The following is a 27,417-nucleotide window of genomic DNA, read 5'->3' as shown; positions in this document are numbered from 1 at the left end:
CCTAACTTACATGTGCTCAGAACACTTACATTAGCCTATAGTTGAACAAAATCATTCAGCACAAAGCCTTTTTATAATAAGGTACTGAATATCTCATGTAATTTATTGAAAATTGGCCAGGTGCAGTGGCTCATGCCTATAATCCCAGCACTTTGGGAGGCTGAGGCAGGCGGATCACAAGGTCAAGAGATCAAGACCATCCTGGCTAACATGGTGAAAACCCGTCTCTACTAAAAATACAAAAAATTAGCTGGGCATGGTAGCACATGCCTGTAGTCTCAGCTACTCAGGAGGCTGAGACAGGAGAATCATTTGAACCCTGGAGGCAGAGGTTGCAGTGAGCCAAGATCATGGCATTGCATTCCAGCCTGGGCAAAAGAGCAAGACATCAAAAATAAAGATAAAAATAAAAAAGAAAAGAAAAAAGAAAACTATGCTGAAAGTGTCTCTTTTACACCACTGAAAAGTCTAAAAATAGTAGGTTGAACCATTGTAAGACAAGGATGTATATATGTTGCAGCCTTATACCCCAGTACCTCAGAATGTACTTATTTGGAGATAGGCTCATTACAGAGAAAATCAAATTAAAATGAAAGTCCAATATGACTTTTATCCTTATAAAAATTGGAAATTTGGTTACAGAGACAGAAACACAGAGAGGGAAATTGATGTGAAGGCACAGAGAGGAGACGGCTATCTGCAAGCCAAGCAGTGGGGCCTGGAGCAGATCCTCCACCCACAGCCTTCAGGAGGAGCCAGCTCTGCTGACACTTTGATTTTGGACTTCCAGCCTCCAGAACTGTGAGATAATTTCTGTGATATAAGCCACCCAGTCTATGGTACTTTGTTACAGCAGTCTCAGAAAACTAATACATCCAGGTTCTCTTGGCAATTACTGGCTCTGCGGATAATGGAAACATTCCTGAACCATTTTCTGCCTCAATTTTCTTGGTTGTAAAATGGGGCTGATAACTATACAACCTCCAAGAATTATATTTGATTATTAACTAAAATAATGTTTATAAAATTCTTAGCACAATGGGTGGCTACCCATCATCTTTATGTTTATGTTATGATTGCTCAGCTTTGGACCCATATTGTACCTTGGCTTGCTTATTGAATAGGAATAATTCTATTTTTTATCCTGAGGCATAACTTTTGGACATCAAGCTTCAGTCTATTGGTTGCTTTTTAGAAATGAGGGATTTAGAAGGGGACTCAGTTGATCCAGGGTGGAACCGGGCACAATGTAGCCAGATGCGCTGTGTAACTTTAGGTGCGTCTCTCAGCTTTTGTGGGCCCCATTTGCCAACATCAATAGATGGTAAAACACAGATAATAATTCCTTCCCTACTTAGGTCTGTTTTGAAGATAAAATGAGATAGTAAATATGAAAGCAGTATTAAAAGGCAAAGGTGAGCTATCCAAGTGGAATAATGATTACTAAGACATTTCTATAGCCTTCGCAAGTTTGCAAAGCGGTTCCATATGCATTATCTCAGCAGATCTTCACTTGCATCCTTTGAGGGAGGTATTACTTGTGATATCCACTATCTTTAAGCCTATTTTTAAACTCAGTGAGTTTCAGTAATTTGTCTATAGTCATCCCATTAGTAAAGAATGAAGCTGAGACTTTAACCCAGGTCTTCTGACTCAAAATCCCGTGGTTGAAAAACTAAGGTACACTTTCCCTAATTGCCAAAAAAGAGGAAAACAGTGGTGGTCTATGGGCATATTTCAGTTTGAATTGCTTGATCAAGGGTCACCATCTGCAAAGCTATTTTTAGTCCTCAGTTTACTTCTGACCTCATTCTCCCCTCCTCACAATCCAAGAGCTATCCTTGCCTTGAGAGGATCGTAGGTGAAAGAGCTACCCAAAGGCTATGAACCTAGATGAATGATTCCGAATTTTCCATTTCAAGAATTCTCCACTGAGTTTTTCACTGGCCAAAATAAATGGACCTGTCTGTTGCCCTCAGAAACATCCATACTATATAAGAAAAGAGCAGGATAATGTAGCTGACCCAGGAAACCCTTGTTGCTGAGTGAAATTCACACAGAATGTTCTCATAACAAGACTGATTGGATCTCTTTGCATTTCTCTTAGAGAAAATCAACTGCCTCATATTATTTTTCCCTAAAAATAGATTTTTTTTTCTCCCGAATAGCTCTGCTGTCTGAAACAGTAGCCACTAGCTATGTTTGGCTATTTATTAGTCTGTTTTCACACTGCTATAAAGAACTATCCAAAACTAGGTAATTTATGAAGAAAAAGAGTTTAATTGACTCACAGTTCTGCATGGCTAGGGAAGCCTCAGGAAACTTACAATTATGGTGGGAGGTGAAGGGGCAGCAAAGCATGTCCTCAAAAGGCAGCAGGAGAGTGAGAAGGGAGAAGCACCAGACACTTATCAAACAACCAGATCTCGTGGGAACTCACTCACTATCACAAGAAGAGTATGGGGAAACCAACCCCGGATCCAATCACCTCTCACCAGGTTCCTCCCTCAACATGTGGGGATTAGAATTTGAGATGAGATTTGGGTGGGGACACAGAGTCAAAGCATATCAGGCTTTTTAAATCAAGTTGAATTAGAGTCAGTTCCTCAGTGACACTAGTAACATTTTAAGGGTTCAATAACTATATGCAAATAATGGTTACTGTATTGGATGAAGTAGATCTGGAACATTTTCTTCATGACAGAAAGTTCTGACAGCACTGTTCTGTATAGTACTCAAGAGCACCGTGAATGTTGTACCCCTCATGCTGAGTGGGGCACCAGCTATGAAGGCATGAAAAAAGGGAGGTCCCAGAGTATAAGTTGGCAATGCTTTTTTTTTTTTTTGAGAACTATTCTTGAGACCATACATGGTCAGCAGACTTTCAAATACGATAATCTGATTGAAAGACCTACCCAGTTGAGAGGTGGATAGGAGTATATTCTCTTAGCCTGGAGACTTAAACATTGAATTTTGTTTCCTTGTCCTGATTATATTTCAATTGCATACTTACTAATTATGGTATGTTAAGCAAATTATCTAACATCACTAAATATTCATTTGCTCACCATAAAAGGGGAATAGTAATGGTATCTACCTTACAGGAGTGTTGTGAGAGTTAATTTTAATGGCAAATAGAGTACTTGTGATGTGCCAGGCATTCTTCTTATCACCTTATTAAATAAGGCAAGTAACTTGCACAATGTTAAGGAATTTGCCCAAGACCACAGAGTAGTAGATGGCAGAGACTGGAATCAACCCAGGAAATCTGCTAACAAATCTAAAATGTACTTAGCTTGATATCTGACACATGAGTTTCTATAAAGCACCCAAGAAATAGTAGCTGTTGCAAGTTAATACATTTGCAATACGATTTTATAGTCAATCTTTTTCAACTTGGTGCCCTTAAAAATCTGTTTCTTAGTCTTCAAAGTTGGGAGCTAAGGCCTCGGCTGCAGTGGAATCACCCCCAGCGGGCCAGCTCTCTGACTCATTACACACCTTTTCCAAACTCTGCATGCCCTAGCTGAAAGAAGCAGTAACCTATTTTCGTAAGAAAAGGCTCATTCAATGTTTCTTTCCTTCTGTCATTTCTTTACTCCACTAACAAGAGAACCAGAGCTGAGATTCACTGGGAAAGCAAAAACCAAAGTCACAGTAAATTAAATGCCTTAGAGACTACTCACAGCTATGGAAGAGCTGTGGAGAAGAAACAGCAGTGACAAAATATTTCAAGTATGCTAAAACAAAGCTTCATTTGATCTGAGCCAAGGTATCTCTCCATCTTTTGGAAACTTTCAACTTTAATTCATCCAAGAAGTCAGAACTACGTTCACCTGAGTCGAACTCAGTGAGATGGAAAAATACCTGAAATCAAATGTCAGAAATATTTTACAAAACTGCATCTCAAAATCTTTAATTGTGTTTTAAAACAACTGACTGATTCTGTAACATCTGGAAGATTCTTTTAATTTAAGCATAAGACACTGGGAAGAACCATATTTCAAAGTGAGTGTCTTCTGTTGAAAATAAAGCATGAGGAGGCTGAGGAAGGATTGCTTGAGCCCAATAGTTCGAGGCTGCAGTGAGCTATGATTGTGCCACTGCACTCCAGCCTGGGTGACAGAGCAAGGCTCTGTCTCTATGAAGATAAAAAGAAAAAACTAAAGCAGATCCTGATAAAATGGGCATGCACAGCTGAGTGAAGCATAAGACAATGAGAAATAACCAAAGGAAGTGAAAGATAAGGGAGTGGGATTATATAGGATTTACCTCCTGACACTTGACAGGCCTCAATCAGAATAGGACTCTGGAAAGACGAATACAATTAAATGCAATACAAGACATGGATTCCAAAGGTGTTGTTAGCAATGTAATAATGCAAACATGAGACAAAACATGTGTTCCCTTCCTTAGGGTATCCAGAAATTTATTTACTTTTTTTTTTTTTTTTTTTTGGAGACTGAGTCTCACTCTGTCACCCAGGCTGGAGTGCAGTAGCATGATCCCAGCTCACTGCAATCTCTGCCTCCTGGGTTCAAGTGATTCTCCTGCTTCAGCCTCCCGAGTAGCTGGGATTACAGGCATGCACCACCACACCCAGCTAATTTTGTATATTTAGTAGAGACGGGGTTTCACTATGTTAGCCAGGCTGCTCTTGAACTCCCGACCTCTGGTGATCTGCCCACCCTGGCTTCCTAAAGTGCTGAGATTACAGGTATGAGCCAACTGCACCCGGCCTTATTTACATATTGTTGATTCTTTCTGGCCCCTTGAAAGTTCTTTGCACTCCACAATGCTGAAATAAACAGTACTTCCTTCTTTTAATGAGTGGAATGGTGTTTATCATTTCAACAATTTAAAATATAACAACTGCATTTCAAACTCTGAATTAATTATAACATTTTAGGATGCCTTGCAGCGTACAGAGCACTTTCCCACACGGCCCATTCCTTCCTCCCAGCAACGTGTGAAGTGTGACATTATTATCCCCATTTTACAGAGGGGAAAACTGAAGTTCAGAGAATCTCACTTGCCTCTGAGATTTCATTTCCTTCGATTTTATTCCTCATTTCCATTCCCAGTGTCACTGTGCTCAGTGAATCAGGAACCACTGTACTGGGAACATTGAGTGTGGGAGGATAAGACTGTACTTCTTTTGTTTCTCCTGTCTTATTGTTGGAATGCTTTGTTTCTTAATTTAGTCTTTACGTTTTTGTAATTTTTGAGTTTTTAAACCCTAATTTGCTAAAAGTAAATATAGACTTTAGTTAATATGCCATCTCCTATCTTATTCACTGTGTCAAATAGTGGGAAGCTGTGGACTTTGTCATTATTACTTTTTATTATGCATTAATTGCCTAAAACCTTGCCTTCTTCATTCAACAGAGAAGCCTTATTTAATCCACTAAATTAATCTTTGACCATGCTTCCTGGCTTGCAGGATCTCCCAGAGGAAAGGAGACGAATCTCTGTGTGGTAACTGTGTTCTTCCACCCCCAGGCCTCTATGTGGATTCAGTTACTGACAGGCTAGATTCCCATCTGGGTTTGTCAGGGATAAACCCAGGCCATAGAATAAATTAAAGGACTTCAGGGAGGTGATTCCAGCCCCCATCTCTCTAATCCATTCTGTCCAAGCTTCTTTTCTTCTTTTTCTAGTGATGCTGTCACATCCCTTCAGCCAGTCTCTGACCTGGGCCATAGCTATGGCAGCTGATCATAATGCAAGCTCGGATGATGACCACAGGCTGACTGCCGTCATTTCAAGAGCATGCTGCACATCCCTTTGCTTTCTGCCCAGAACTTCTCCAATCCCATGGAGACAGCTTGGCCTGAGCTCAAAACAGTCCAGAAGGGCAGGGAGTTAATGCTCCCTGGGATGACGCTCAACTAACGAGAGCCAGGGGTCAGTTAATATTAATATATTCTCCAGTCCCTGACCCCTCCGCTGACAATTCTGTGTGCTACTCCCAGTGGCATCAGGTGGGCCTCACCCACAGCAGGGATCTTGACAACCTACCTGTTTGGTTTCCCCTCCTTCCCTGAGGCCATCACCCACTCCCTCGCCTCTACTCCCCCATCACCTCTCACATAAACTGCTTTCACAGAAGTCCTCATTTGGGCTCTCTTTTTTGGAATAAACATTTACAGGGTTGAAGATATTTTCCCCTTCACCTTAAGCATAGCCTTAAGAGTGAGAAGAGTGAGGTGCCCATGGTCACCTCTAGAAGAAGCTGCAAGTTATCAGTGAAAAGGTCATTAGTGTCTCCAGCACCCAATAGTGAGTGCTTATCAATATTTGTCTTCAGGTCACCTTCTAAATGCCTTAAAGTTGGAATTGAATTATGACCTTTATAATAACCTGCAGTGAAAAGGGCCATGCCCAGGACAACTTTTTTTTTTTTTTTTTTTTTTGAGACGGAGTTTCCCTCTTGTTACCCAGGCTGGAGTGCAACGGCGCGATCTCAGCTCACCGCAACTTCCGCTTCCTGGGTTCAGGCAATTCTCCTGCCTCAGCCTCCTGAGTAGCTGGGATTACAGGCATGCGCCACCATGCCCAGCTAATTTTTTGTATCTTTAGTAGAGACGGGGTTTCACCATTTTGACCAGGATGGTCTCGATCTCTTGACCTCGTGATCCACCCGCCTCAGCCTCCCAAAGTGCTGGGATTACAGGCTTGAGCCACCGTGCCCAGCCTCAGGACAACTTTAAAAGGACTTGTTGAGCCGTGTACCAGGTGAGTACCACTGAATCACTTCTTCCTGACATGGGCAACTGCAGCATTTTTGTGGACTCAAATGTTTAACCTAGATGGGGTCCTAGAATTCCCAGCCTGATAATCTGCTTTTACCATTTGAACTTGAGGGAGTTGTTCAAGGCTGTACAGCTGGTTAACGGGAAAGAGAAGTCTCTGGGAAAGCAGTTGTCTACCCCCACATAAAAATGAGTAGAGGTTGGGTGTGGTGGCTCATGTCTGTAATCCCCAGCACTTTGGGAGGTCAAGTAGGGCAAATCACCTGAGGTTGGGAGTTCAAGACCAGCCTGATCAATGTGGAAAAACCCCATCTCTACTAAAAATAAAGGCTGAGGCAGGAGAATTGCTTGAACCTGGGAGGCAGAGGTTGTGGTGAGCCGAGATCGTGCCATTGCACTCCAGCCTGGGCAACAAGAGTGAAACTCCATCTCAAAACAAAGCAAAACAACAATAACAACAACAACAACAAAAAGAAAAACAAGTAGAAGACGAGGCCCTTCCAAGTCCATTTCATACTTTGGGCCTCTATACTTGTTACTGTCTTCTCCTGGAATGTTCTCTCTGGCTTCTTGTCTTTTAGGCTGAGCTCAACTGTGGGCTCCTCAAGGGCCTTTCCTGACCATACCACTTAGAACAGCCCATCCCTCCAGACACTAAGGCATCACTCTGTTTTGTTGCTTTCATAGCACATATCACTACCTTGGGATCTTTAGGTCCAAATAAGGTATAAAAATGATATTATTTTGCTTATTGATTTATTTACAAGTTTATTGTGAGTGCTCTCCACTAGGATCTTGCCTGTCCTATTCCCCGCTTTATTCCAAGGCCCAGCATATTGTCAGGGCCCAATATTTGAAGAGAAGAAATGACAGCTATCCATAGACTATTCCATTAACCTCATTTGCTGTTTTGAATACACAGTTAACCACTGAAAAAGAGTCTGGCTTTCTGGGTAGTTGAACCCATAGATTAACCCTTCTGAACCCATGGCATAGCTTAGACCCAGGAGTACTGAGTTAGGCCTGTGGACTACTCATTCATGACCCAGTCTTTTTTCTGGTGCTTTACACCCTAAGCACATGAAGGGGTCATAGAAGCCATCAATGTCATCATGACACACAAGACGATAGGGAAGGGAAATGAAGGAATCAAATTTTCTTTGTCCTCCCCTTTGGCATACCTTTAGCTTGGGTATGTTAAGTGAAGTGAGATCGAGGGCCTGGAGGAAAGAGATTTGAAAATAATGCTTACTTAGCCTGTAATCCCAGCTACTTGGGAGGCTGAGTCAGGAGAATCTCTTGAACCAGGGAGTCAGAGGTTGCAGTGAGATGAGATTGCCCCACTGCACTCCAGCCTGGTGACAGAGTGAGACTTTGTGGCAGGAAGGAAGGGAAGGGAAGGAAGGAGGGAGGGAGGGAGGGAGGAAGGGAAAGAGGGAGGAAGGATAGAGGGAGGAAGGGAGGGAGAAAGTAAAGAAAAGAAAAAATGCTTCGACCTGGCTTTACAGCTTAGTGGAGAAGCAGAAAAGGAGTCCTAATGGTCACACATGGTCAGATTAGCTTGCCAGAAAAGGGAACCAGATAAAAAGTTGAGGAAACTGCTCCAGCCAAGAATTATAGCTATGCATTGCAGCTCATGCAGTTTGTGCTACATATTCTCAGAAACCTCAAATGGAGCGTTAGGAAACAGAATAAGAATGTGGTCTGGAAAAAGAGAGAGCAGAGAACCACACCATAAAAGCAGAAGACACAGTGCTTCCTTACAATTATTTTTAGATGCTTCTAACCTGACAGCATTGTCATAGCTTTTTCTGTATTTACTGACATCTTTTTCAACTTATGGCTGCTGAAGTCACCCTGAAATCTTGTGTGTTTGCTGAAAATTAGGCTAGCTTGTAAGAAAAACCCTACAATTTTTTCTCTGTATACAAATTGGAGCTGAATAGATCGGTTTAGTAATGATGAAGCCTAAGCTCAGAGATCTCAACCAACAATCATAAAATTTTACAAAAGGAAATGGCAGTTTTTATTTGAAAAAAAAAAAAAAAAACAAGTGAAATTATCCTTCATCTCTGGTATGTGCCAACAGTCCTAATAATTCTATGAGTTCTGATTGCTAAAAGAAAAATTCATTAAGATGTTTATACATTGATTTCCTTCTGAGGAACCACAGAAGGGCCAGCAGGCCAGAAGCAAATGATCAAGTGGGTAGACATGGAGGCAGGGCCTCCCACTGCCCTTGACTGTATCTACAGGGTGAAGATAAGCCAACTGGAAGAAACATGATGCAGCAAGTACTTGGGAGAACTGGCATTTAATAAATAATTACTGCTGCCTTTGGTCTCTCGGAGAGTTACTGATCAACATCTGCTTTTCCCTAAAGCTCTTTTTCCTTTCCCTTCTATTATTTATTACTGGACTCTTATTTATCAAATGCATACTAAATATGCACTGGATAATAAAAGATTAATGAAATATGGTTACTGTCCTTATATGCATTTGTACTCTGTGGAGGCAGGTAGACATGTCAACAATTATTACATCCCCATAAATAATGACCCTTTTTTGAAAATGGCCTATCACACACTAAAGTGCTAATGACTAACAGGTAACAGCACAAGTTATTAACAGCTCATAGGAATATCAGCAACAAAATAAGGGATCATACCTTCATGCATGGAACTTTGAGGAACTTCTAGTGTTTGTGTTTTCACTATTATGGTATATCATAGCCCATATATTAATGTAGGGTGAAAACTGGGAGCATCCCAGGCTCCTGGGAGGACTATTATACAGAAGGGAATTATTTTAACACTGGCAGAAAGGCTCCCTGCCCCACCCAAAATATTGCCTTGGCTGACTGTTAATGACCTCAGTTGCAACTCTTTATATTGAGATGTTTTTCATAAATGCATAAGTGGAGCAATATATCATTTTATGGTATCATCTAGTTACAGATCTACTGAAAACAGCTTAGTACAATTTGTCCTCAATCCAGCTTAAATGACTAATCCTGACATTGTGCCATATATCCCCCAGCACTGGAGGAACTGCAAAAGGAAATCTACCACAGATATAACCTAAGTAAACCCAGCCTTTAATAGGTATCATATTAAGCCATAAGAATCATGATTTCAAAGTTTAGTACCTGCTATAATAATACTGGAATTAGCCTTAGAGCAGGAATTACGCTCTACTCCCTGCTCTGTTAATTATCTAGTTTCATGGCCTTGAGCAATCCACAAAGCTCTTGCAGTCCTCATCTATAAAAATGAAGACCATTAGGTCCCATGAATCCAAGGTCCGATCTACTTCTTACTTTGCAGAGTAGCTAACATTAATTGAATGCTTAGAAGGAACAAAAACTTGTTATTGACTCTGGGTTGGACTCATCATCTAGGCATTTCCTCATGTATTTCCAAATTGTAGTTTGTTCTTACTGACATTCAAATGAACTTGACAACTTACCAAATAAATTTTCAGAAAAAGAAAATTCATCTGTGGCAGGTAAATGGGAGTGTTCAATGAGATTCATTTTTGATCCAATCCAAATTTTTCAATTGAAATGCACTTTCTTTATGGTGGTCTTCAAGAAAAACTCCTGAAAGGAAAATAAACAGAGTTTGTAATTGTGGAGATGGGAGAAAGAGTTGGTTAGGAGAGCTAGGCAAGAAGAGAGTGAGATAGTTTATAAAAGTAGAAAGGGCTCCCTTTGAATGCCTTTTACTGTAGCCTTTCTGTGTGTATCTTTTCTCAATACTTACCATTTTTATACCTCATTTGGACCTACGAATGCCCAAGATATGTGCTTTCATAAGAGATACTCTCTATCTGAAAAAAACGAGGTGAGCGGATCATGAGATCAAAGGATTATGACCATCCTTGCCAACATGGTGAAACCCCATCTCTACTAAAAATACAAAAATTAGATGGGCGTGGTGGCACGCACCTGTGGTCCCAGCTATTCAGGAGGCTGAGGCCAAAGAATTGCTTGACTCCAGGAGGCGGAGGTTGCAGTGAGCCGAGATTGCGCCACTGCACTCCAGCCTGGCAACAGAACAAGACTCCGTCTCAAAAAAACAAAACAAAACAAAACAAAAAACACCATATGTTTTCAGTCAAATTTCAGCCCTTGAGAGATTTGGGCAAGATATGATGACATTTTGACTATGTCTCTATTAGAAAAAAGAAACAAATATAAAGGCCTTGATTTAAAATGAGACGAATCCATGATTTATTATCTTAAACTTTTTTATAAAGTTGAATAGGTTTTTATAAACATTAATGGTAATTTAAAGCCACTTCCTGCTGAAATGTTTTTGACTATTTAGGCGTTATGTCAGCAGATCAGAAAATCAGAGATCTTCTTGATTTATGCCTTTTCGAGGAAATTTCAGGGGCTTTCATTTTCACTGTCATGATCCATGTTGGTCATGTATTGATCTGGGCTTTTTTAAAAGATATAGTAAAAAGAAAAATAATGGTAAATCTCACCAAAGTTTCTGAAGTTTCATCTTGAGGAAATATCCAGAAGAAATCCAGTAACCCAAGAGAAGCAGTGTTTACTGTGAGCTACGTCTCTAGGTCTTCTTTTCTTCTTTCCTTCCTTCCACTATGTCTTCTAATTCCCTAAGGAAGTAATTTGAAAGGGTAATGAAAAGTGATAATGTGCGCAGTCACAATCTCTTTTCCCAAGCTGTTTTCCGAGTATAATTTTCAAACATTTTATTCTGTATCCAACATGCAATTGCTTTATTTATAAAGAAATAGCTATCTGTATTTGCTGCTCAGGAAGAGAACATAGAGGGTTTTTTGGATAAGTTGTATTTCATTAGGATTTCCTTACTATTCATGTCTCTCTTTCTCTCTCACTCACCAAATGTTCCAGCTCAAATAGAAGTGAGTTTCAGCTGCACTTGGTTGCTGGGAAGGTAGTCCACCAGAAACCTGTTTGCTTCATTCATTCATGTGTTAGCGCTTGCAACAAATATTCAGTGAACACTTATTCTGCACTAAACTCTGTGCTAGACATTTGAAGATAAAATGGCAAAAGAGAAAAAAATTCATGATTCATGACATCAAGATTAATGAAGAATAGATATTAAACAATCACACAAATACATAGATGATTATATATTATCATGAAAGCTGTTACGAAGGCAAAGAACAGGATACTGCAGTCGAGAGGTTTGGTTGTAAAGAGGCAGGGAGTCAAGAGATAGGGAAGTAACTGAAGGAGGATGTAGTTTCAAGGGCAGGTTTTAAAGATGGGTGATACCAGAGCAATCTGCATTGATGGGAAAGCACCAGAGAGGAAGCAGTTGAAGAAGCAAGTATGAGGGAGAGTCTCCTGAGAAGAGACAGAAACTGTGTCAACTGTGGGGTCCAGGCATATCTGGGTCCATCTGGTAAACCAATGGCATAGTCCTATCAAATTCCACCAAGCCCTACTGCCAAACTCTGCTATTCATTAATACAAGGGGCTTGTTGGGAGAAAATTATTCTAAACTCAGGGGGAAGCTAGAAACCATGAACTTCACCACCAAAGGAAAGCCTTAGCCATTACAGACACGTGTAATTTTCAGTGTAGCTGTGTTGGACCAACCCATACTAGATTCAGGAGACCTTCCTACCATCCAGAGGTGAGAAGGAAAGGGTCGTAAATAAAAGTGAAGTCTGGAAACATTGAGGTATAAGGTAGATCCTTCCAATTCAACAGGCGAGAGAGAGCTCGTTTCAACCTCATCCTTGTCCTCAAACAACTCTGCCATCTATTACAGTAGATCTTTGAACCTAAGAGGGCTCAGAGCCCTTCTAGGGCAACTGTGAAACAGCACCCCAGGCACTGCCATAATCCCTGCAGAAGTGCCCAGCAGAGGAATCAACTACTGGTTGGGCACTGCTCTGCCCCACCGACACAAAATGTGTCTCTGGAAGGAGCAGCCAGAGCAGACTTAATTAGAAACATGAAGAGATCCCAAGGCATTCCTGGAATAATTGGGGAGTTTTGGGGGAGGGAGACTTTGATAGGGAGCTGGAGGTCCTGAAGAATAAGCCAGTAAAAGTTGAGTTGCTGGCTCGACACAGTGGTTACTGCCTGTAATCCCATCACTTTGGAAGGCCAACGCAGGAGGATCACTCAGGCCCAAGAGTTTGAGACCAGTCTGGGCAACATGCCAAAATCCCACCTCTACTAAAAATTAAAAAATTATCTGGGCATGGTGGTACACATCTGTAGTCCCAGCTAAGCTACTCAGGAGGCTGAAGCAGGAGGATCACTTGAGCCTGGGAAGTCGAGGCTGCAGTGAGCTCTAATCATGCCACTGCATCCAGCCTGGATGACAGAGGTGAAATCTCAAAAAAAATAAAATATTGTGTTGTTGCTATTAACAGGACCTCATTCATACTCACAAGCTAGCTGAGGACTAGGGAAATTCAAATTTCAGTATGTACATATCAATTGTATAAGGATGTACATAATGTGTATATATGAATATGTATATGAATCCTGATGCTAAATGTGTATATATGTCTGTACATTGTATAATAAATGGGATTAAACACCCCCACTCCCCATCAAAATTTAGGCAATTATTGTTCTAGAGTTTCTCCTCTCACTGTAATAGGAAATTCCACAATTTCCCATAATAGTATTTTCCAGGAACCCACAATGTGAATGGTCAGAAAGTTTTTCTAAAATTCAACCCAAACTTATACTCTGTAATTTAAGACCCATTTCCTCTGGTCTTTAAAAACTAGGATATTACAGCTCTGTGACTCTGACTTCAGGTTTCCCTCTGTGCTCTCCTTGTCTCACATCTGTTGTTTTTAACCTTGAGCCATGTTCAGCAAGCTCCCCCATCCTTCCACCGCACATTACAGCTTTTTAATATTTTCCAGGCACACTCATCTTCCTTTTGGATTCCTGTGATACATTTTCTTCAATACATTCATATAAACTTGGCACCTTCAAATCAAGTGCCTGGCATACAATCAGCTCTCAAGAAATGTTGGCTTTATTAAATTATCTGCATTTATTGTTTTTCTTGGTTAGTTCTGCCAAATTCTATGACATTTGACTTGCTCTTCCTAGAGAAATGGTATAAGCCCTATTGGCACAAAACTTAGGACATAATTTATCACTTGCTCTCCCAAATGAAAAGCCCTGTTCCCTTAAGTCTGCACCATTTAAGTTATCATCCCTGACTGGAGAGCCACCATGTGAATGCTCCTAATTAGCTAATGGCGGAACTCTCTAGAATCCAGATAGTTAGCAGGATCCACTCAAGTCAGATTCATTGGGTTTACAACTCTTGAATGGACCTTAAAAAATGGAAACTCTATTTTTGAAATGGTAACACAAGCCCAGAGTAAACAATTCAAACAGTATACTGAAAAAAGTCTTCCCAGCTCAGACACCCATTTCCCGTACCCAAATACAATTACCATGGCCAGTTCCTTGTGTATCCTTCCAGAATATTATTCTCACTCTTCAGTATAAAAGGGTCTTTAAACACCATGTCTAAAACCAGACTTCGTAAACTTGTCTGCAGGCCAAAGCCGGTCTGCTGCTTGTTTTTGTGCAGCCTGCGAGCTTAGAATGATTTCATATTTTCAGATGGTTTAAAACACCAGAAGAAGATTTCATGACACATGGAAATTATATGAAATTCATATTCAGTACCTATGAACAGTTTAATGGTATACAGCCACACCTACTTGTTTATGGAATGTCTATGGCTCTTTTCTCCCTACAGTAGCAGAGTTGAGTACAGTAGTTATAACACAAGACTTCACAGTTCAGAAACCACAAAATATTTACTCTCTAGCCTTTTACAGAAAAAGTATGTTAAACCCTGCCTTAAATAAACAACAGAAGGGATTTAAACAATCAAAGTAGAGGTAAACTATGAATACATGTAAAGATTACCTTGGGGATATAACCCCACTTAATTAAATATAGCATGTAATAGATTTTCTTTACCTCTTAACAGCTTCTTACTGGGATTAGCAGCTTTGGCCCATTTGCCAAGAGTTTCCATATACATTATCTGTCTAATTACAGTTACTTCAGTGCCTTTCTTTCTCTAATACTCTTCACTTTCATGTTGGGGAAGGAACTGCAATAGAAGAAATCCCAGAGATACTTGACTTTAGCTCTGAAGTCTTTTTTTTTTTTCCTTCAAATCCTCGTTTCCATATGAGGAGTCATTTTATAGGTTGAGAATAAGTAATGGGTATTCTATACACTAGAGGTCTTTAATTACTTTTGCTCATTTACCTTCTGAAAGACCCTTGGAAAACAATATGCTCCTTCAACACACTTTTTGGGTTGAACATCTAATGTCTATCACTAAAAAATAAAACAGTTGCAAGAAACATAATTTTTGACATACTATGAAAATTGACATTTTTACATGTGGTTGCATTACTTTTAATAATTTAATGAAATATTAATATCATAGCAACTTTATGCCCTCCCTTATCCTTTTAAGAAATAGACGAAGATATTCTTTAACAGCTGGAAACTTTTTAATCATTCCTGTTCATCCTCAAGTTTACATTTCATTCCATTCCACGTCACTGTAGAATTTTATCCTAAGGTAGCATATTTCTACACTTGAGAGTCTGTTATTAATGATTTTATCATATTTTCTGCCACTAAAATATGTATATAAATTTGAATTTTTTACATTTCTAGTGACTTTAAGATTTTAAACATTTTTTAAAATTTCAGGATTGAGTGTATTATGAGTACCCATTTAATCAAAACTATGCCTTCTCTATTAGACTGTCCCTAAAAATGGTACAGCTTATTATCCATGCCAAAGGGCACAAGTAGAGAGAGCAGTCTATTGTGGAGGAGAGAACACCTAATCAGAAAGAGAAACATTATGGCCAGGCGCAGTGGCTCACGCCTGTAATCCCAGCACTTTGGGAGGTGGGTGGATTACTTGATGTCTGGAGTTCAAGGCCATCCTGACCAAATGAGGAACCTCGTCTCTACTAAAACTACAAAAATTGGCCAGGCACCGTGGCTTACACCTGTAATCCCAGCATTTTGGGAAGCTGAGGTGGGCAGATCACAAGGTCGGGAGTTTGAGACAAGCCTGGCCATCATAGTGAAACTCCATCTCTACTAAAAATACAAAAATTAGCCAAATGTGGTGGCACATGCCTGGAGTCCCAGCTACTTGAGAGAGACTGAGGCAGGAGAATCACCTGAACCTGGGAAATGGAGGTTGCAGTGAGCTGAGTTTGCACCACCGCACTCCAGCCTGGGTGACAGCATGAGACTCTGTCCAATAAAAAAGCAAGAAGGAAGGAATGGAGGAAGGGAGGGAAAGAGGAAAGATGGGAGGGAGGACAGGAAACAACATTGTCAGGTGACAGCCATGATCAACAGCTGGCAGAACACATGAAGTAGGGAAGCAAATCTCCTTAGAAATGCAGTTAAAGGCCAGACATAGTGGCTTACACCTGTAAACCCAACATTTTAGGAGGCCAAGGCAGGCAGATCACTTGAGGTCAAGAGTTTGAGACCAGGCTGGTCAACATGGTGAAACCCCGTCTTTACTAAAAATACAAAAATTAGTCAGGCATAGTGGCTCATGCCTGTAATCCCAGCTACTCAGGAGGCTGAGGCAGGAGAATTGTTTGAACCTGGGAGGCGGAGGCTGCAGTGAGCCGAGATCTGACCACTGCACTCCAGCCTGGGTGACTGAGCAAGACTCTATCTCAAAAAAAGAAAAAAAGAAAGAGAAAAGAAAAAAAGATTCTGAGCGGGTAAAGAAAAAGAAAATGTTGATTTTATTGTATTTGTAAAATACTGTAACCTAAATCTTAATTTAAGGACCCAGGAATAATTTCAGAAATGGTATGCACAGTTTGTTTTTATTGTGATAAGACACATAGTTACTGGTAGCGTGGACTCCCACTTTCTGGCTATCAGTATTTACTTATTTAGATACTGTGTGTCAAGGGAAGTTCATGCTGTATGGAGCGCCTCTGATTTAGCATAAACCATTTGCAATCGGAGACCTTGGAAAGACACTGCTGCAATTAAATAACTTTGACTCTGATTTAGAGGAATCTCAGTTCTTGGAAGATGAAGATAAAAACCGATTACATGCATCGGTTCACTCCAAACTCTACACATCAAGGCACCATCCTTGGTGACATTGTCTCAAATGAACTCAGTTGTTATTAGCAAAGTATACACTTTGTTGGATATCTATGTAATCCATTTTTAAAGGGCAGGAAAAAAAATGAAGGTTTTCTAACCATCATCATTTTATGCTCAGGGGAAGTCTTGATTCTGCCTAAAAGCAGCTGGAAATATATTCATATATATATACATATGAATATATATATGCATTTACATACATATGTGTGTGTGTGTGTGTGTGTGTGTATATATATATATATATATAGATAGATATATAAGGAGAGAGAGAGAGAAAGAGAGAGAGAGTCTCACTCTGTCACCCAGGCTGGAATGCAGTGGCGCAGCCTTGGCTCACTGCAATCTTCATCTCCCAGGTTCAAGTGATTCTCCTACCTCAGCTCCAGAGTAGCTGGGATTACAGGCATGCACCACCACACCCAGCTAATTTTTGTACTTTCAGTAGAAACAGGGTTTCACCATGTTGGCCAGACTGGTCTCAAACTCCTGACCTCAAGTAATCCACCTGCCTTGGCCTCCCAAAGTGCTGGGATGACACCTGACCTGGAAATATATTTTTAAGAAAAGAGAAAAGAGTTATAGGAAAAGAAAAAACATTTTATTTTTCCAAATATTTGGTCTTCCCAGTAGCACTCAAACTGAAGTTCTTTCCAGGAATGAAATACAGAGTTAGAATAAACAGATACTTCCCAAAATCCATAGACACCTCAAGGACAATGTATGGCCAACAAGTATGGCTGTGAGCCAATATGGCCACTGGACCCCATCATTCTGAAGGCATTGCTCTGTAAGAACCAAACAATTTTTATTACTGTCTTAGTAACTACTACATAGATTTTTTTTTGGTGATAGATTAAAATAAAATTTAATATTCAAATTAATTTTTAATTAAATTTTTTAACTTAAAATTAAAATAACTTTTATGACTAGGCAGGTCCTGTATGATGTTATCTGATTTAATCTATTGTAGGCTAAGTACCGGCTAATATAAACACTTCATAGATGAGAAAACTGAGGCTCAAAGAGATTAAGCAATCTTTCCAAGGTCATGTTACTAGTAAGAAGCAGAGTGGGGATGTAACACGTGTCTAACTCTAAATCCATGCTCTCTCAGGCAGCTCTCCCACTGAGACTACCACCAGCCACCTGCAATCCTTAGTGAAGGTCACTTCTGCTAAGGCATACAGCATTAGATGTTCACATGCACAAATCAATCAGGTAAGCCAGAACAGAGTTTACCCACGTATTATTTTGTTTCTTCTCAAACTTCTTTTGCTGTTTCTAAAATCTCTATTGAAAGGCATACTTCCTGCTAGTGTTGTATATCAAAAATACCTGCATCAACCAGATATCCACAACTTTTGAAGTTTCTGTGCTCTCTGCTGCTTACACAATGGTGCCCAAACAACAGCTGACCTTTATTTCCAACTAAAAGAAGCACCTGGAGTTGAGGCCCCTATGGTCAAGAAGCTGGGAATAAATGTCTCTGCACCCTCAGCTCTGCTTCTCAACTCCTTGATTAACACAAGCTCCAGGAGACTTTCATAGCCCTGGGTACCTCTTCTTTGCAGTGCTGTCACCATTATAATTTAAACTTTGTTTTTGTGGATTTGGTTTTCTGTTTCTCCCATTAAACCAGCAGCTCTGGGAGCGATTACATTGCATCTCCAATGCCTAGCACACTGCCAGCCAGGTACATCTTAGATGCACGATAAATTTTTGTTAAGTGAGTAAATGAATGAATGGTTGGACCAATAAATAAACTAATACATAAATGAGTGAATGTATACTTTACCTTACCAAATAACCACCTTTAGAATCAGTCTAGTTTGGGCCATAGGATGGAAATTAGTGAATAGAGGCATACAAAACAATACGAGAGCCGAAGAAGGATTTTTTTTTTTTCACATAAAAAACCTAACAACTAAGTCTGGTTCCCCATGATGTAGACTAATGCGTGAATGGTAGCCATTTTTGCTGGAAATCTCTTAAGCAATAGGCTTTCCAGTCTCCCCATGGGAACCATTTTATACATGAGTTGACCATCCCAGGAAATTGTTTTGTTTTGTTTCAGGGTTTTTTTGTTTGTTTGCTTGCTTGGTTTGTTGGTTGTTTTGAGACAGGGTCTCTTTCACCTGGACTGGAGTACAGTGGTATGATCTTGGCTTACTGCAGCCTCGACCTTCCAGGCTCAAGCAATCCTCACACCTCAGCCTCCCGAGTAGCTGGAACTACAGGTGTGCACCAACTGCCCACCTAATTCTTTTATTTTTTGTAGACACAGGATTTCATCATCCTGCCTAGGCTGGTCTAGAACTCCTGAGCTCAAGTAATCTGCCCACCTCAGCCTCCCAAAGTGAGCCACCATGCTGGACTGGAAATAGTTTTAATAAATCTCCCAAATTTCCTGTTGTTAATTTCTCTTAGAACTACCAAGAACAGTGTTGTTGCTGTTGTTATCTGGTCTTCCTAATGTTCACTCTTCATAATCAGGAAAGTTTATTTTTTCTTTTCCCTCATTATGTACAATAGTCAAAATGGTCAAGAAGATATTTGTTTAATACTTTCTCTGTGACTAACTTGTCATCTTTTTTCAAATACTTCATTGGATCTTCTGAAATATTATGCCTCTTAATCATGTATATTGTTTGCAAAGGTGGCCACCACAACTCCTTCCTTTCCATACACTCCTACAATGTGAGTTTGCCACTCCTCCCATCGATGCATAAAGTCTGTTTCCCTAACCCTTGGACCTGAACTGGTCTAATAACATCCTTGACCAACAGAATGTGGTGGACGTGAGGTTATGGGATTTCTGAGCCAGGCCTTGAGAGATCTTGCCGCTTCTGTTTTCCACATCTAAGAATGCTGCCCTGAGATTGCTATACTGTTTGCAGGTATCCCAGATTTTAAAATCTCATGGAGAAAGAAGTCCAGCTCTTCCAACTATCCCAACTGACAGCTACACCAAGACCCCATATATGAGTGAGGCCATCTCGGTCCTTTCATTCCAGTTGATCTCACATTTGAATGAGCCACATGCATGAACCCAGGCACAACCAGCAGAGAAGCTGCTCAGCTGCCCCACAGAACTATGAGAATTAATGGGTCATTTCTGTTTTATGCCACTAAGTTTTGGGATGGTTGTTACAAAGAAATAAGCAGGTAGAGAAATCAGTACCTAGAATGAGATGCTGTCTAAAATAACCCTAACAAATATATATAGCCTAGGCTTTGGGATTGGGGGATGACCAGAGGCTAGAAGGATGACAAGGAGACTGTTAGCGGAAACTGGAAGAGCAATAAGATAATCCCAAGAGGAGGTGGGAAGGCGACGTTTCTGTTTATAATCATGAAACAATTGGCAAACTATCACCTGTGGTAACTTGGAAGACAGAAATGTTTCTAACAAACTTACAGATATAAGATTTCCCACTAGTATGGTGGATGTGTCAGTTGGTCTCTTTAGCTATGTGTGATAAGGTACTTACTCTTTAAAAATGGCATCTCAACATCAATTTTCCCATTCATTCTCTCATTTATTTAGTCAGTGTACATTTATTGACTCTATGTCAGTCACTGGACATAGTAAAAAAAAAAATCAAGATTTTTCAGAAAGCTTAGTAGAAAAGTCAGGCAAGGAAAACCCAATGATGGTAGTGTGAGAAATGCTACAACAGAGCTAAGCAGAGGTCTCATCAGAAGCACAAGCAGGGACATTCATTCATCCAATATTCATTAATTCTCTATTATATGTAAGTTTCAGTCTAGGTTTTAGAAATACAGTGGAAGATAAGATGGAGAGCTTACATTCTAGAGGGATAAGTGAATAATACATAAGTCAACCAATAATAGGATTTCTGATGAGGATAATAAGCAAGTAGAAGAGGTTCTGATAGAGTGGTGTAGTTGGACACTATTTTGAAGAGGGCAATCAGAGAAGAGCTCTCTGAAAAGTGGACATTTGAACTGAGACGTGAAGGACAAGAAGGAGTAAGCCATGCAGAGAGAAAGTAAGTTCAAGCAGAGTGATCAGCAAAAGCTAAGGGCCTGGGCTTGGAGTACTGGAAGAACAGCATGAGCCTGGTGAGGCTGGAAATGAGTGAGCCAAGGACAGGCTGTAGGAGATGAGGTCTAGAGTAGGCAGCTCTTACATGGCTTGTTGGCCATGGTAAGGAGTTTGGATTTTCTTCTAAATGGAAGTCGTTGGTGAGTTTTAAACAAGGGTATAGCAAGAATGAGGGAAATTTTTCTGAGGGTGGAGGTTGATTCTTGAACTTAGTCTTGAAAAAGTAGACATTAGACTAGGAAAATGGCATGCAAGAGGGGTGGCTATTGGGAGGGAAGATAGCATGCTGTGTTCTGAGCAATGACAAATGGTTGTCTATGCCATAGCTAATGGATTCAGCTCAAATCAGTGGAAGAAGGGTGACCGATTTAAGAAATCGTGACCAGAAAATTGACTATGCTTTGAGGGTAAAAATAAAGATATCTTTATGCATCGTTCTTGGAAAATACATCACAGATGGATTAAAGACTTTGAGAATTATAAAATTATTGGGAGAAAATATATTTGTGATCTTCATGTATTTGGGGATTGAGAAGGACTTTATTAAATAAGAAGTAAATAAGAAAGAATACATTTGACAACATTGAAATATAAGACAGAAATTAAGGCATCATAAACAAAGCTAAATATATAAATATAAAAATGGATGAAAATATTTACAACACAAATAACACCAAAAATATTAGTACAAACAATATGTAAGTGATTCTTATAAATAAAAACAGAAAGGATAAACAATCCAAGAGAGAAATTGGCAAAGGATACGAAAAGGAAATGTACCAAAGTGGAAAAACAAGTGGCCAGTAAACACAGAAAACATCTGAAACTAACAGTAATTAGAAAAATGAAAATTACTGTAACTAAACATCATTTCTGCCTATCAGATTATCACAAATGTTAACTTTCATAAGATTCAAATTTGGGGAAGTGTATGAAAATATGTATTCTTGCATATTGCTAGTGGGGGCCATAGGGTTTAGTCTTTTTGGAGGGCTCTTTAGCAGTGTATGTTAAAATAAAACGCAATTTTAATTCCTAGGTATCTTTCCTGGAGAAATCTTTGCCTGTGTGTACCAGGATATTCATTGCAGCATTGCCTCTAAGGCAGAAAGAGGGCAAATCACCTTTAAAAAACCCATCAACATTGGAATGGCTAAATGAACTGTGCTCTATGGGATCAAATACTAGGAAGTGGAATTAACATTGAAAGAGTGAAGTAGAGGAGAATGGGGCTAGGGAAGGTCAAAAAATATTTTAGACTTGGTTATAATGTAACTTTTAACACAACCACTACGTTAAGATATGTTAGTCTCTCAGGATATCATTTCCTGTTCTCCATTTTGCCAATTATATACTCAGATGCTATAAGCAAGTATATTTAGAGAAGGGTTTTCCTTGTTTTTAAAAACAATTTTAGAATTTTGCAGCATTTTTGAGCTTCAATGAAAATTATGAACCTCTCTCTAAAAAATACATACACAAAATACACAGACTTTTCTAAATTAATAAATGTTTAAGAGAAGTTTTAGGTTCACTATAAAATTGAAGAAAATGTACAGAGTCTCCATTTACCCCTTCTGCCACACACATGCACCGCCTCTTCTACTTTCAACAACCAGCACCAGAGTGGCACATTTTTTTTAAACAATTGGTGAACCTACGGTGACACATCTTTACCACCAAGACTATAGTTTACATTAGGGTTCAATCTTGGTGTTGTGTATTCTACAGGTTTGACAAGTGTATAATAACATGTACCCACCATGGGTAATATCATATAGAATGATTTCACTGCCCTAAAAATTCTCTGTAAAATGCATACATTTTTAAATAGTCTCAAGGGACCCTAGCCCCCTGACACCCAATTATAGCCTCAGATTCAGAGTCGAGATTCCAGGAGATCAAGGATCTTACACACAATCACTTTGGAATGACATTTCTTTGTCCTGTCTCTTCCCTGCAAATTCTGGATGGCAACCAACTTTTGCTCCTTAAGTCCCAATTGGTATCAACTTTGCATCTACACTGGCAGCTTCCACAGCTCTCTAGGAAATGGCAGCAAATAGTTCTCTGCTTAGTCAGGAACAGTCTCAGCCCAGAGCAGTGTTTTTGTTTTTTGGTGTTTTTCTCTAACAAGTAACATCCTACAGCAGGACTCTCTTCTCCATTCGTAAGTATATTATTTGCCACGTTTTCCAGATAACCATGTTAAATATATTTACGGGACTTGAAAATGCAAAGCCATGCCATTTCTCCTTTTCTTTACATCAATGACATGAATTAAAGTGGAAGAGACCTAGGTTATCTCACGTTCATTGAGACCTAGAAAAGGCCATCTAAATCTCTTTAAAATGGGAAGCAAAATCTCAAAGTTTTGTTAGAATTTTATCTTAAAACATGAGAATTAATAAAAATTTATTTTATATTTCTACATATTTATTTTAATCACCAGAACCCTGTTATATTTCTTAGACCTAACAAAGAATAAATCTGATTTTTTTCTGTGCAACATTTGCAATTTTACTTTGCAATCAAGTTGCATTATATTAGTGTCCTTTTAACAAAAATTTACAAAGCAGAGAGAGTAGCAATAGTACATCTTCCTTTATGGCCAAAATTGGAAATAAGCAAACTGAGGGAGAAAATAATTTACTGTGAAGAGCAAAGGGGTTAGGATATTCTAGAGCAGGGTGAGAGAGGAGAGAGAAAAGAGAGAAGAATGGATATTTTTATGTAATAATTTTTGCCTCCTCATACAGCTTGGTGACTAAGGACACTCATATGGTAATGCCTTCTAGCTACATTGTCACTGGTAGAAACTACTGTGACAATAAAAAATACCTGGGAGGAAAATCGTTCCTATTTCTTGTTTAAAAACATTTTTTTTGAGGTGGTGTCTCACTATGTTGCCCAGGCTAGAATTCAGTGGCATGATCATAGCTCACTATGCCTTGAACTCCTGAGCTCAAGCAATCCTCTCACTTCAGCCGCCCGAGCTGCTGGGACCACAGGCACTCATCACTGTGTCTGGCTCATTCCTACTTTTTTATTCCCCTTTATAATCTGTGTTGCTAGAGATTAAGATAAAAATGAGACTGAGAACAAAGAGAAGGTAAATCTCTTTCTATCAAGAAAAGAACCTTTTCCGTCTCTTATGCACCCACCTAATGACAATGTGAGCCTTTAAAAATCTATTACATCATAATATGTATTCTCACAGTATTCATAACCTGTGACTGTGAGCCACAGCGTTTCTGAGCTCCTCTAAGATGTCCCTAATCACAGCAGCACTGTGGTCTTTAATTAAATTCTGATAACTGAAATGTTCAACTAGCTATCCTAGACTGTTATCTGGGTTAAAACAAGTAGTGCTCCAAACTTTTCACTATCCCTCCCGATGGTGCAATCACTTGAAAATGCCTATGCAGAAGGTTTAGGAATCATCAAACTAGTTCCTGGGTTTAACAAGTCAGCCCTGTTAAGCTGGAATGCTTGACAGCTGGTCTTCCCCACTCCCCCATCATTCCTCATTTCAAGTTTTCCCAGGCTCTGCCAGTGTCAAGGTAACTAGGAAAAGGCTTTGGAGTCAGAAAGACCAACCCTCAAATTCAGGTCCTGATACTTCTTAACCATCTGCCTGTGGATGGGTTACTTGTCCTTTTAGAGTCTCAGTTTTCTCATCTGTAAAATAAGTATAAGAACTCCTGGCTGGGTGCAGTGACTCATGCCTGTAATCTCACCATTTGGGGAGGTCGAGGCAGGCGGATCACGAGTTCAGGAGATTGAGACCATTCTGGCTAATATGGTGAAACCCCATGTCTACTAAAAATACAGAAATTTAGCTGAGGCATGGTGATGTGGGTCTGTAGTCCCAGGTACTTGGGAGGCTGAGGCAGGAGAATCGCTTGAACCTGGAAAGTGGAGGTTCAGTAAGCCAAGATCGTGCCACTGCCCTCCAGCCTGGGCGACAGAGCGAGACTCCTTCTCAAAAAAGAAAAAGAAAAAAAGAAGAACTCCTGACTGGAGGGGCACAGTGGCTCATGCCTATAATCCTAGCCCTCTGGTAAGCTGAGGCAGGTAGATCACCTGAGGTCAGGCATTTGAGACCAACCTGGTTAACATAGTGAAACTCCGTCTCTACTAAAAGCACAAAAATTAGCTGGTGTTGTGGCATGCACCTGTAGTGCCAGCTACCTATTCAGGAGACTGAGGCAGGAGAATCACTTGAACCTGGGAGGCAGAGGTTGTAGGTACGCCGAGATTGTGCCACTGCACTCCAGCCTAGTGACAGAGCGAGACTCTGTCTCAAAAAATAAAAATAAAAAAATAAAGAAAAACTCCCATACAGGGTAGTTGTGAGAAGGAAACAGGCAAATGAAGTAAAGGCTAGGACATGTTAGCAGACATTGAAGAAAAGTTAGCTCCATCACACACTCATGCATACACACATTTCTTTTCTTTTCCTTACAGAGTACTGAGAGCCTTATAGCCATGGGATATTCCATTACAATCGGCCTGATCTTGGAGAGGTGGAAACAAGAGGAAGGATGAGGATTTCATGACTTTGCCTCTCCAGCTGCAGGTACATGGTGGAAAATTGCTACAAATCTTGAGGAAGGGTCCCAGGACAAGAGAGCTTTGTCCCTGGCCAATACTTTATCAGTTAACCAGCAGTTGCATCAGTATTTGTTGCAACATCCTCAGAAAACAGAAAAGTCCACGGTACAAATGGCACAGATCCATTATTTGGAGGACTGGGGGTAAGAAGGTAACACAAGATAAAAGTGTCTATTATTTTGTAAAATCATAGCTAGAAACAAAATGGTGGCTCCCTGAACATCTTTCTCTCCCTTCTCCCTTCCTTTTTTTAGGAACAGAAAAAAAAAAGTAAATATATATATATATATTTTTTTTCACAACCACTTTATTGAGGTGTGACTGACATATAAAAGTTGTACCTATTTCACGTATACACTTTGATGACTAGTCAAAAGTAGTCAAAAGAGTATATACTTTGATAGGTATACACATGAAATCAGCAGCACAATCTATGCCATAAACCTATCCCTCACCTCTGAAAGTTTCCTCCTGCCTTCTTATTTATCACTAATATTATTTCTAAGGATCCCTACTTCTCTTGTCAATACTCCTGATGTGGTTCCAAGACAGCACCAGGAACAGCATCAGATTTCTTTAAAGCTCAAAACTCAGGTGTGAGTTCCTTAGAGAAAGAAGGTGAGTTGCTTGTCATTCCTTCCTGCCCTTCCCTTCTAAATAAAAACCCAATTAAAAGAAGTAAGTCAGGCTCCACAGTTGCCCAATTCACTATATCAGTAAAGAGACAAAGAGCTATCTTATCTATAGATTTAGTCCTTGGACAGTTTTAATACTAAAGTTCTTCCTCATACATTTCTATCTTTTAAAAATATTTCCATCTGATATTTCCATTTGATATTAATATTCAAAATGGAAGGCAATAGAAGAGTTTACAAGCGAAGTCCAGAAGGAACACTTTTTCCACCTACTCTTCCCCTAGGGAAAACTTTCATTCAATTAAGCATAGGTTAAATGTTCTATTCCTAGTTCCCGAGTCATCTGAAAAGAGCAATATTCCCAAACTCACATCAATATTTGACAAATCACCAAACTATAGCGCACTGTATGGGTCAAATTGTCTATGGAATCAGAATGGAAACATTTCTGAAACGTACTGTCTCCAGTGAATCTACTCAGGTGACCACAATGTTAAAAGGATATTTCTAAATAAGTTTTCAATAGACAAGGAACTGTTATACTCATTAACTTCTGCTTCTGCTTCTTTTTGTTTTTGAGCTTTCTTTTTTTAATTTTCAGAACTTTATATCAAACTCTACTAACTTAGAATTCACTTATTGACAAAAATTATTGATGTCAAAGAGAAACTTTTAAGTGACTATTTTTTCTCCGTTGCCATGAGATAGACACCCCACTACCAAAAGAATTAGGTACTTACTTGGATTGTTTTGGGTCAAAGATGGACTTTCAAGACCCTAGAGGATTCTGAATCCAGTCTTCCTCTCCAGATCCCAGCAATTTTGCTACAAATGCTCAGAATCCAAGTTTGCGTTAGGATAAGTCAGGGAGACAGTGAGGTGAGGAGGAGGAGAGAGTTCTAGTGTGCTGTGCATGATCACAGGCGGTCTTCCGGGCCAGCAGCAGCATCTCTTCCTTGGCTCTGTGCCTCATGGACACAGATTAGTCATTAACAATCCTTCCCTGCTAAATGATATAAACATAGAAAGGAACCTTGGGAGAGCCTCGAGATTCCCAAGACAAACCCGCGGAGCCCCAGAATGAGGAATGTGACAAAACCAAGGAGCCCTGCAGATTGCCTTTTAAAGCACTTCTCCACTGGCTATTTTGTGGGC

General features: G+C 39.8%; 1 protein-coding gene across 3 annotated transcripts in view; it reads right to left on the bottom strand.

Annotated features, from left to right (window-relative positions):
* NR1H4 (nuclear receptor subfamily 1 group H member 4) overlaps positions 1 to 27,097 on the bottom strand; it is an 87,534-nt gene extending 60,437 nt beyond the window's left edge. For 2 of the 3 annotated variants that reach the window (XM_009004448.6, XM_009004451.6), the window contains exons 1-3: positions 27,003 to 27,097; positions 11,250 to 11,384; positions 10,224 to 10,356 (exon numbers count right to left, since the gene is read on the bottom strand). In XM_009004448.6, coding sequence (XP_009002696.1) covers positions 10,224 to 10,290 — 67 coding nt within the window. In that variant the 5' untranslated portion in view covers positions 10,291 to 10,356; positions 11,250 to 11,384; positions 27,003 to 27,097. Of the gene's footprint in view, positions 1 to 10,223; positions 10,357 to 11,249; positions 11,385 to 11,631; positions 11,812 to 27,002 lie in introns of those variants that run through there. The other variant, XM_078338105.1, reaches the window with a different exon arrangement.
* Positions 27,098 to 27,417: the final 320 nt, after the last annotated feature.

Source organism: Callithrix jacchus, chromosome 9, assembly GCF_049354715.1.
Source record: "Callithrix jacchus isolate 240 chromosome 9, calJac240_pri, whole genome shotgun sequence".
Taxonomy (NCBI): Eukaryota; Metazoa; Chordata; class Mammalia; order Primates; family Cebidae; genus Callithrix; species Callithrix jacchus.
Note: the sequence above shows the minus strand (reverse complement) of the source record. Positions and strands in the feature narration are given on the sequence as shown.